At 35.5% G+C, this 12,909-nt stretch overlaps 1 protein-coding gene across 1 annotated transcript in view; it reads right to left on the bottom strand.

Annotated features, from left to right (window-relative positions):
- Window positions 1-11,566: 11,566 nt before the first annotated feature.
- The window catches only part of LOC124253204 (sodium/hydrogen exchanger 1-like), an 89,388-nt gene continuing 88,045 nt past the window's right edge, over window positions 11,567-12,909 (bottom strand). The window contains exon 23 of the mRNA XM_046686931.1: window positions 11,567-12,808. Within this exon, the coding sequence (XP_046542887.1) occupies window positions 12,704-12,808 (105 nt within the window). The 3' untranslated portion in view covers window positions 11,567-12,703. The remainder of the gene's footprint in view (window positions 12,809-12,909) is intronic.

Here is a 12,909-nt window from a genome sequence, read left to right as displayed (position 1 = left end):
CTGGTAATACCGCGAGAATGGGAGAAGCCTCGTTTCGTCAATGGCGGATCTTATTGTTTATCACCGGGCTCACGAGTGGTATTTCACCTGATAGATCTAGCAGCTGATATATGTAAATGTTTGAGGAGAAGGCCCTTCATTTAAAAACAACAAGCATTCATACGATAAGAATTGTTTGTGTTATTTTTTCAGCCGATATCCGTAAGTACCGCGAGAATAGGAAACGCCTTCCTAATTGCTCTAAATCACCAGGTGTCAGACTTCCATTTGTGGAAACTTCTGTGGCTCAGTGGGTTAGATTGCTGACTTTGTGCATTGGCCTTAAGGCGCCTTACTCTGTGAGCATGGGTATGAGTCCTGTATGGGACTCTATCCCAAAAGTACAAGGATCCGTAACGGTACTTTACTGAGAAACCCTAATCCCAAATATAACTCATGTTGCATTTCACCACTTCTTAAAAGGCATTGAGCGTTCATATCTGCACATCCCTATGAAATACAGCATATTCTGTTGTAGTTATATGGCACAGTTAATTCATAAGAATTTGTATATCACCACAAGATAAACTTCATAATGTATAACAATAAGATTACATGTGAAATACATAATCAAATATATTCAAGTAGGTATGTAAAATATTTATGATCTACATCTTACAGCAGATATATTTCTTGTTGGTGTGCATTCTTACGTGTGTACTGCACTGATGCACAACAGTTTGTGTGTTTCATGAAAACAAGCAGATTAGTTTCATGGCTTAATGATTCACATACATATTTTAAAAAAAAAAATGTCAAAATTTGGTGTCCAAGCAGAAGAGTACTGTAAATAAACTTTGGTTTAACTTTGACAAAACTGTCGCAATTCCATATATAATCCATCAATCTATTGATACTTAACTAAATTGTGGTTTAAAAATGAAAGAATAAATCATATTTTTTCCAAATGCTGACATTCTTGAAGCTGCAATTGATTCCAAACATTTAGCAGGCAAATTATGGAAACATCATAATGTGTTAAGTTTGATTTGTTTTTATGTGATAAATTAAGCGAAACTGGGAATTTTTAAGCCATATTGTGTTTTTAAATATTTGCTGCAGACTGAATATTTTCCTCTGATATTGGGAAACCCGAGAAAAATGATTGACAGGTATATCTTCATTATTGTAACATTACTGATTTAAAGCAAGATGGTTCCTGCCTGACAATGATGAAAAGATCTGAACCAAAACGTTGCTATGGCAGTAGGTTAAAGAAATCGTTATCCATACATTTCAACCAGCTTCAAGAGTTAAGGAGTACTTGGTTAGAACTTAACACTAGCACTCTGGCCCGAGGATAGTCCAAATTCTTTTGGGCTAGTCAAAATATAATAATTTACCAATTGTTTTAGCAAGGGTATTTATCTCTCCCCGGACTAGAAAGTGTTTAGTTCTAACCCTGTAGAATGAGTCCATGGACCTTCAGCAGCATAAAATAATATGATTTCATGGGGTGCCAGAAACCGGCCTTGTACACTGTACACAATAAACACAACTGATTCAGGTGGATTCAGTTCGATTCAGTGGGATGATCGTGAACATGAGTGATCATGTAACTCCAACAAATTCTAACAAAATGTCATATTATAATAAATTGGATTTGAATAAATTTGCATTAATATATTTTATTAAATGATCTCCAACAAATTCTAACAAAATGTCATATCATAATAAATTGCATTTGAATAAATTTGCATTAATATATTTTATTAAATGATCTTCAACAAATTCTAACAAAATGTCATATCATAATAAATTGGATTTGAATAAATTTGCATTAATATATTTTATTAAATGATCTCCAACAAATTCTAACAAAATGTCATATCATAATAAATTGATTTGAATAAATTTGCATTAATATATTATATTAAATGATCTCCAACAAATTCTAACAAAATGTCATATCATAATAAATTGATTTGAATAAATTTGCATTAATATATTTTATTAAATGATCTCCAACAAATTCTAACAAAATGTCATATCATAATAAATTGGATTTGAATAAATTTGCATTAATATATTTTATTAAATGATCTCCAACAAATTCTAACAAAATGTCATATCATAATAAATTGGATTTGAATAAATTTGCATTAATATATTTTATTAAATGATCTCCAACAAATTCTAACAAAATGTCATATCATAATAAATTGGATTTGAAAAAATTTGCATTAACATATTTTATGAAATGATCTTCAAATCCTTGGCAGTGAAAGTTTCCTCAGTACTATCATGGAATGTTCTTATCAATGTTAACTCTATAGAAACAGGTGCTTCTCAAAATATTCTGCTCATATTTTTGGTAAACAGAAAATAAACTTATCTAAAATTGTTAAAATAACACATTTGTGAAGTTAATAATCCAAAATCCTTGTAATGAAATAAAATATACAACTAAAAAGACGCCAAAGAACACCAGATGGCCCTGCCAGATTAACTATTCTACATGAGAAAAAATTGGGTTGTGATGGAGTGTACTGTTTAGCAAAAAGAGCAAAAACATTATTGTAAACTTAATTTGATTCAAATGTACATCACAAAAGATTACTATAAAAGCATCATGAAAATCTGCAATTTGAATAATAAAAATTCACTGTTTATTGCAACTAAGCCAAAATCTTGTAAAAGTCATTTCTAGATCAAATAAAACAACAAAAACAATCAGTTAGTATTTGGTATTTGCAAACCATGAATTACAGTGATAAAATTGAAGCAGAACCAAAGGTCCGATGTTTTCTTTATCAACTGACAATCTGTATCTTGGTAGAAAGATTTCTTCATTTTATATTTCGATTTGGAACATTTTTAGAAAGTAAATATGATACGTAAAGGCTGCTAAAAGGTCCAAAATATAGGCAACTGAGAAAAAGCTGCACATGTTATACAGTCTATTGATTTGTCACACACCCCTGTATGACCCTCAATGCTTGGTGTTCATTAACATCTTTCAAGAGGTGTACATTGCCACAGAGAAAGACTACAACCAACTACGGCTTTGAACAAAGGGCAGACAACTCTCAAAGTCTGAGTATCAACTAACACAAATAATGGTGAAGATATGAAAAGAGTACATGATACCTGCTATAAATTGCTTGATGATCATACTGAAAAATAAAACAATTCTCATTACTTTATGAAAAGAAAAGAAAGGTTCACAATAAAAACATTTCTGACAATTATAAACAGATGCAATGGAACCCACTCATAATATTTTAAGGGACAAGGAGAAAATGGTAATTATACTAAATATTACTGACTCCTGATGATGATGATGCAGAAAATGAATGTTATTATGATGAGAATATGAACTGACGAACAATCCATGTTTAGTGAAGATCAGCTTCTGTCTCCTCAATGCTGCTGACATTAAATGTAGAAAATTCAGAAGAAAGTAAATAAGAATGATAAGGTGTTCTTTTCATGCTGTCAAAGATCACGATGAAAATGACAGTGAAATGTCACTTTCACATTTCCTGTTAGTTGTATCTTACGACAAGCATGAGTTACTGAAGATCACTTCTAACCCAGATGTTCACCGTACGGGTTGCTATGTAAAACGACACCCTGATCCTTTGTCTTATGAATGATATGTGTTGAAATGCATACAAACATGCCATACTTATATATGCATACTTATTAACCATTATGATGATGACATGCTATTGTTGGTGTAGCCAGTCAGGAATTCACTGCTGCCTGAAAACCTGAGTGTTTTAGGTCCTAAAAACCTAACTTCTGAAAAAATCGCTCTTGAAGTTAAAACAACAACATTTTCAAAACTCTTCAATCAAATTCTTTGGAATCGTGCACATACATGTCTTACACCATAAGACTTGGAAAACAACAAAAAGTATTCATGACATGAGCTCTTCAAATAAATAAGAAATGCTTGGAGATAGAACATTCCGCCAAATAGACTTGTAATTTTGTTCAGAACCAGAGTGTTCTATGTATCAGAAATGAAGCTGAATCATTATTGTATGATTATTTCTCCCGTACCAGGTTGTATTTTTGTTGTTTTAACTTGTTTTAGTTTCATAGCTTATGAATTAAATAAAATAAATCATAAATAAGGGCAATGTTACATTTGAATGTCCATTATGATGATATTAACTTCCAGATTGTGCCATCTCCATGTCACTTGATCAAACAGGATTTGCTGATTGGTCCAATAACCAGAATACTCTCGAACTAACAATTTGTGTTATTTTATGGAGATAAAACAATGTAAAACCACTTTCTAGGCTATATATCAGAGTGAAATTTTGCATGGAGATAGAATATACAGTAAAACATACCCTGAGCTTCCTAACTCAATTATTGTCACCCAAAGCGGACACAGAACACTCTGTTTTTCAGGCTGATGCACTGTGCATGGGTATTGTCGATTCAATTTCCGTTATCAACAGATTCCTTTTCCTCCATTACAACTTATGTCCCTGACAACACGCTTTTGAGGTATCAACTTGCCCAATATGAACATGATTGATAAACAGGCTTTGTTTTATCTTCAAGATCAATGAGTTTCAATCAACCGAAATTAACAGATGCTTTTGTCTAACATGACAAGACAAAATAAATATTGTAAGCGGTTTCGAGGACACAAATATCACAATGTATCTGCTTTAGAATTTACCCTGACATTTACACTGATGCGTTTATACAAACATCAAATGAAACTTCTACAATAAACACATTTTTAAACTTTTAGACAATAAACCTACATAAGACTACATGTACACACATATATATAAATACATGTACTAGTATATCAAATGCTAATCCTTGAGCAGGAAGGATGAAGGCAGCACGAATTATAAATATTCAACAAGCTTGCATACATGTAATATAAAAAAATATTATGCTATTTAGTTTAATATAAACACGCTTTACTAGGCTACTTGGAATGTCAACAAATATTGTAATAATACCTCATCAAAATAGTTCCTCTTAAGCATATCTGTAATCTCAACTACAATTACTTAGAGATGTATTAGTGAGTGAGTGAGTTTAGTCATCCTCGATAATCTCCAGGGTATACGCTACTTTATCACTCTCCACTATACCCTGGATGCATCCACGGCTTGGCCTGATGATTTTATTACCTCCCTTGGCTGGCTTTTTATCCAATCAGGTGTCTACTCACTCACTTTCGCTTCTTAAATTATCTAACCGTTTAAACTTGGCAACATAATAATATATTGTTGCAGATGTACTCTGAAAGAGATAGAAGGAGCTCTTTTATATGTTTTTTTTAAAGTTTCAGATCTGTCAATTTGTCTGTATTATTTCCCAAAAAAATCTGAGTGGTACTGCCAACAAACCTTTGCGACTGCGACTGCAACCGCTATCTTTGTTAAGACTGGCAAGCTCGGATGTAACGGTGGCTTCGCTGATTGGCCACTGTGAGCATGCTGAGCCAGCAAAGGGAGGTAGTATAATTATCGGGCCAAGCCGTAGATGCATCCAGGGTATAGTGGAGAGTGATCGTAACGTATACCCTGCAGATTATCGAGGATGTATCACGGTGGAGGACACCAGAAATGGGATTCACACATTGTACCCATGTGGGGAATCGAACCCAGGCAAAAGCTTTACCCACTAGGCTACCTGGGTGGCACCAGGCAAAACAGTAACATCATAGTAAAGTGAGGTGCCTGTCGCCTTTGGTATTGGATTAAATTGTTCCAGATGTTATGTAATGACATACCTTACACCTGATTGTCAACTCAGTTGTGACACAATAAATTTCAATATGTACTGAAACACTTTAACAATGCATGGTGGATTTTGACTACAGATAAGTGTAGTGGTATGTAAAGAGACATCATGAGTTATCTCCCTTGAATTGTAACCTATGGATTTAATACAGAAATATTCCTACACTCAGCCCTGCTGTGTCTGAGAAGTCCCTACCTGGAAACAACACTACAATAAGTAATAAGTTCACAGACTCTATTCCATGGTATCATGAGTTATCACCCAAATTGTAATTCATGTGGTGTTAATACAGGAACAGTGCTACACTCAACCCTGCTCTGTGTGTTTGTGCAGTCCTCAGGGGCGGTGGGGTAGCCTAGTGGTTAAAGCGTTGGCTCGTCACGCCGAAGACCCGGGTTCGAATCCCCACATGGGTACAATGTGTGAAGCCCATTTCTGGTGTCCCCCACCGTGATGTTGCTGGAATATTTCTAAAAGCGGCGTAAAACCAAACTCAGTCAGTCAGTCAGTCAGTTGTGCAGTCCTCACCTAGCAACAACACCAAAATAAGTAAAAAGTCAATGGACCCAGTGGACCCAATGGACTGTATGGTATGACAATTTGAATGAGGATTCAAACTCAATATTATTGCAACTTTGCATCCCTTTACACCAATTTATCGCTAAAAATGATTTCCCAAATTCCACGTTGTGCTTTTATTGCATGGCAGTATACTAAAAAGAAAACAGTAGCAAATATTCAATATTATAGAAAATAAAGATATTTTAGAAAATATACATTCAGTTAACTTCTGTTACAAAATCAGGATTGCTGTCAAAACACAGGGGTGTATAATTAATAGTAGTTGTCGGGCAGGTAGTAAAATATGATTTAGTTACCCTTTGTCAAGTAAAAAAATCAGTGGTGTTGACTTTGAAATTTTGAAGATATATCACATCAGTGTTCACTTAATAGCCTCTGACCCTCTGACAAATCGCCAGATTCGCCAACAGTCGGATAGAAATCTACAACCCTACGGCCCCAGTTTCTGACTGTATATTTCACAATAGACTTTGACTGAAGTTGTTATATGTGACATGTGACACTTGTTTGCTGTTTATAAATCTTACGTTTGTTAATAATTTCAATGCCAATATAAGAAATATTAAATCTAAAATGTGTGTTTAATTTTATTCTAGGGGTCCTGTGAATTTTCAATGGGTCAGACAGACACCTGAAACTTACAGGACCGAAAGTCCTGTTACTTTGAAACATCATTCGTGAACACTGTCACATGCTTTGAAAATAATTTGTATTTCCAGTTTAACTGAAATCTCTGGTCCATGAATAAAATACAACTGCAAACGTACATGATAAAAGTTGATAACAAAAGCGAAGAAGGACAAAATATATGAAAATATTCTTGGTTAGGCTGGTACCAGTGCCTGACCAACTTTGAATATATAATGGAGAAGGAAAGAGACAAGACTTAATGACTAATTTGTTGTTTCTGACTTAGCACCTCTACACGCACGATAATGGAATGAAAATGATATCAACAAACATTTGATATAATGATACAACTTGGTAGGAGTCTGATTTATTCGAACACTAACAACATACTCCATGTGAGTTAGGGACCGCTTCATAATTAATGGGGTGGGTGGGTGGGTTTGATGATGGTTTATATGGATGTCATGTACAAAATTAATGACCCCCTTCCCATGATTTGAAAGCTTAATTTTTTAAATACCCTCACATGCAAAATTGCTGACCCCCAATGCATGTTTACAAATTGATGCCCCCTCAACAAAATCGGTTACCCCCCTTCAAATCATCATCACCTCCCCCAGCCATAAATTATTGATGCTAATCAACAGAAGTTTAGCACCACCTGATTCTCTCACATAAGTATAGTTAATGTCGTGCCATGACAAATTTGTAAATAAGGAAAAATCAGAGATGAACAAAGAGATTTTGCTGGGTTACATCTTCTTTTTATTCTTGAATAAATAAGAATAAAATAAAGATGTAACCCAGAAAAATCTCTATGTTCATCAAATAGCATCTTCTAAAATGCCAATCAAGCATCTAAGAATCAGAGAGTCCTCAACTTCTTGTGAGAAGTCAGGGGTGGAAATAACCCATTGCCCGACGTCCGAGTCCAGTGTTTTTTTCTGTCGGGCAAGCAAATTTGTATATCACACTGTACCAGTGTCCAGTTGACTTTCCAATGTTAATTATGTTGTTTATTTAAAAAATCAACAAGAAAAAGGCCGGTATAGAGGAAAAATTATCAGGGCAAGTGATTTTACATGTGACACTGTACCGGAGTACACTAGCAATTTTAAAGTTATTTCCATCCCTGGAAGTACTGTGGTAAATACGACTTAAATCAGCATGATGTATTTCATGGAAAGGATAACAAACTATGAAGTAACATCTGCAGGAGTGATTTCACACTATGTAATTAGAGACAGGATGAAAGGTGAGGCAAACAGGAACACAATCCCATCCCTTCATTTGAAAATAATCTTAATTTAACAAAATAGTTTGTAGCAACATTTGTAACACGTTATATTTGGGATTACACTTTCTCAGTAAATTACAGATTCTTGTACTTTTGTTGGGTTGAGTCCAATCCGGAATTCGAACCCACACCTTTCGAGTCAGGCACCAAACCGTCAGCTAACAAATTCAGATGGCTTCAACAAAAGTATTAACAAACGTATTGTACTTTACTGAGAAACGGTAATCCTAAACATAACATATGACATCTTTCTAAATGGCATTGTGTATTCATAGTTTTGTAGCAGTTAAATCTGTTATCCATGGTTGTGTAAGCAGTGTACATCATAAATAAAGAGTGATGAAATCATTCTGAGATGCAGGAATATATGGTAAAACAGGTACATTTCTACATTCTGAAACACAACAAGCTGACCATTACTTCTGTCAGAGGTTACAGGGGTGGAAATAACCCATTGCCCGACGTCCGAGTCCAGTGTATTTTTCTGTCGGGCAAGCTTTGTATATCACACTGTACCAGTGTCCAGTTGACTTTCCAATGTTAATTATGTTGTTTATTTAAAAAATCAACAAGAAATCGGCCAGTACAGTGCAAAAATTATCAGGGCAAGTGATTTTACATGCGCCACTGTACCGGAGTACACTAGCAATTTTAAACTTATTTCCACCCCTGAGGTTACAATACCTGTCCAACAGTTGACCAATGACATGAAACATGTGGAGAGTGAGTGAGTGAGTAGAGTTTTACACCACTTTTAGCAAAATTCCAGCAATATCACGGCGGAAGACATCAGAAATGGGCTTTACACATTGTACCCATGTCTGGAATCGAACCTGGGTGTTCAGTGTGACAAGCAGATGCTCTAACCAATAAGCTACCCCAATCATAAGGAGAAAATGTTGGCCAATGAAATGTTGTATCTGCAACACAGATGAGATATCCTCTTTAGATGTTAACCATTATTTCAGAGAGTTACAACTGTTTTCGTAAAGAAAAAGGAGCCCTGAAATACACAATGCCATTCTAGAAAGTGGTGAAAATGTAACATGTTATATTTGGGATTACACTTTCTTAGTAAAGCCGCAGTGGCTGAGCGGTCTAGGTGTCTGACTTTGTGTGCTGGCGATTAGGTGCCTGACTCTGAGGGTGTGGGTTCGAATCCCCGGATGGGACTAAAAAAAACCACACACACACAGCCCCCCTCCCCCCCCCGGAAAAAAATAATTTAAAAAGGAGCCCATCATCAACACATCTGGGGATGTCTGGGGATGTCTGGGGTTGACATCAGTAATCAATCTTTGATGAACTGTAACAAGCTCAACTTCCAAAATCAAATAATTTATTTCCACTAAAGAGGATAATTTAATAAGCCCATGTGATAATGAAATGGTTGATCTCTGAATAGCATTACTGTTAAAACAAGCAAACATGAACTGAGACATTTTTTCATGATAATTAACCTGAGGTGCCATTTTAGCACCATTTTCTAATGAGACCAGCCAGGGGTGGTGGTGTAGCCTGGTCACGTCAAAAGTCCCGGGTTTGATTCCCCACATGGGTACAATGTGTGAAGCCCATTTCTGGTGTCCCCAGCTATGATATTGCTGGAACATTGCTAAAAGCGGCATAAAACTAAACTCACTCACTCATGAGACCAGCCTGAAGCAGTTTCCTCGTCCCTAGCATCATCAACTAGAGATGCAGGTACTCGGAGTCGGCTTAAACAGCTGTTGGTGCATTGTCCGCATAACATCAGTAGACTTCATAGGCGAAAGAATATTCTGATATTATGCTTTACTCACTTCATTTGAAATACAACACAGCCTATAAAAGAAACATGTTCTCCGCAAAATCATTTCTAAACATTTGTACTTTATCACAATAAGTCAGATAGATTTCTTATGTGTGAAAGCCTTTATAGCATATGCAAACCTTGCATGCGAAAGCCGTACCAAATTGCTTCCCTTTTGCTTTTTCAATTGTTTAGAACATACTGCAGTTTGAGTGGGGATGGTCTGGGGATAGGTGTTGGAGGAGTATACCACAAGCACCAAGAATTTAAAAAGACGTTTAAATGAAAGTTTACAAACTCTAACTTTCACTGTCCAAACACCAATATCAGGCAAAATATGAAAGACTTGTTTCAAAATTGACTCATTTAATCTCACATCCAAGAAGAGAGAAAAAAGATTAAATGCTCCATGCCAAAGTTCATACCTTGTCTATGCATACATAATTGATTTCAAACTTTCTTCGTGTCTACATATGAGTATTTTCCTCACTTTCTGGCTTGTCTTCCGTAACTTTCAACCTGTCTAAAAACATAACATGAAACACGTGAACAATATATTATAATGATGGTAACCAATGACAACACGACGGTCAGCAAAGCATTGTGGAGTGGTCACTCAAGCTATGTCTCCAGTAGAGACCAGTACGGGATGATAAAGGGATTTCAACAGGTTATATTTTCAAAACAAAAATATGTAGAAAATATGTAGAAAATAATTCGACATTATAATAATAGTATATTTTTGATTTGTCAACAATATAATCACATCTTAACACAAATAATATTTTTCAAAGTGGTTTTTGATCGGTAGTCCTAGGATGTCAACATAAAAATGGAGAAAGATTTCATCAGTGGACATTTACGGCAAGGTAGACCAGTATCTGATACAATGACTGATGATAGGTCGACATTCAGATGGTTAAACTCACTTTGTATACTAACACAAGAACCTCACACTTTGCAGCATGGACAGTATGTTCAACAAAAATTGCAAAAAGGCCATTTAATATTTGGGTATAAAAATATACAGGTAGATTACAATTGTGACCCGTTATTTATAGGACACAGTAAACAATGTTTTGTTTGTAGTTTAACGCTGCACTCAGCAATATTCCAGCTATATGGCGGCAGTCTGTAAATAATATAGTCTGGACTAGACAATCCAGTGATCAACAGCATGAGCATTGATCTACTGTAAATCATGAAATTAATGCGAAAGCACTTTATTAATGCTAAAATGCGTCTGTACTCTTCTCGCATTATTATAATGATGCATTTCAGTCTGACCATGTCTACTTTTGAGAACTTAATAAAAGACAGAAAACGTGAAATCTCTTTGTCGCCTACAGAATATAACAACAATCTAGATATATCTCATAAAATTAATTGACAAATGAGCACTAATTTCCATGACACTAATTGATATCCATTGAACTTATTCATCGGCAAATTATGTAACAATAGCGGAAGTGTTGACACTACACATAACACCAAAATTATTTTTAAAATTTTCACATCGTTCTTAACTGTTCTACAATTTGATCTTAACCCAATGTCTCTAATTTCCTCTAAAGGTGGTATGGATGGGCCTGCTCTATACTGGCTGGAATTTGCTGTTCAGAGTTACCTCCCTTGGCACCTGAAAACCTATGATTGTGTGTTCAAATCCCTACTTTCCTGATTATGTTTTTCGGTTTGTAGGCACCATCTCCATGCTTGAGGGTTTCACCAAAGTGGTCAATTTCCGAGACCTTAATCAGTTCAGATTTAGTCCCGCACTAATCTGACAAGTTGTGGTATAAATGGACAAAGTGGTTATAACATCAACTCTCAATCTCTCCCTACAAATCTTCTAAACATTAAATCAGATATATTTTCTGAATCTGTAGAATAATCCTTTGATACAAATTGTGTAACTTTGATTTGGCCATAAATCATAAAAAAATATATAACATTTTCAACAATCGGCAAACATTCCGCATTACATCTTAAAAATCCAATGTATTAAAGGCATTTCATTCACATCTAACTTTGAGAATGATCATTACATGTATTCTTAAATGTACGCTCTAAAACCAACGGATCATCTTTTGAAGGTAAATCTTTAAAAAGATTTCATCAGCAAATATTTCACACCATTTTAAATATTTAGTTCATTAAACATTTCGATCCATCTAACTTTGATATTGATCACTACATGATTTCATAATGTATGTTTTAAACCATGGGATCGCCTTTTGAAGGTAAATCTTTCAAAGGAATTTCATCCATGGCCAATTGTCTCTCAACGCCTGGGAGCGCGCTCTAGTGGGTGTGGACTTGGAACCTATTCCACCCACACTAGCTGCTCAGTGAATAATGGCTTCTTTTCAGTCTCCTTACCAATACTATCTTTTTCATCCTCCTCAAAAACAGCATCGAGACTTGGGTCATCTCTGGGTGACGGCAAATAAGGATCAATCACGCCCATGCGTTGTGTGTTACCGAGGTCGATGGTAACAGCCCTGTGTTGGGCTTTTCGTCTTTGTCCTTCCGCTTTTCACATGCCTGACCCTTGACCTCTGACCATGACACTGGTCTGTCAGCTATTGGGGATGTCGGTGATGACGGTGATGACGGTGTTGTTGATTTCAGTCGTTTGAAGGCCGATTTCTTTCCGTCTTTCTCTGGATCTGATTGGCTATGCTTGACTTATGTTCTTCAGTCAAGTTCTTGTCGTAGTTGCTGTGGAGCATCTACAAGAGACATAAATTATACAGACTTCAGAAGTTTCCTGAACTCGCAAATACAGTCATCATTGTTTTATTGTTGCTGTATATTTTCCACGACATAATAC

Source organism: Haliotis rubra, unplaced genomic scaffold, assembly GCF_003918875.1.
Source record: "Haliotis rubra isolate DU_JTF1 unplaced genomic scaffold, ASM391887v1 Scf535, whole genome shotgun sequence".
Lineage (NCBI taxonomy): Eukaryota > Metazoa > Mollusca > Gastropoda > Lepetellida > Haliotidae > Haliotis > Haliotis rubra.
This window is presented reverse-complemented; position numbering and strand designations above follow the sequence as displayed.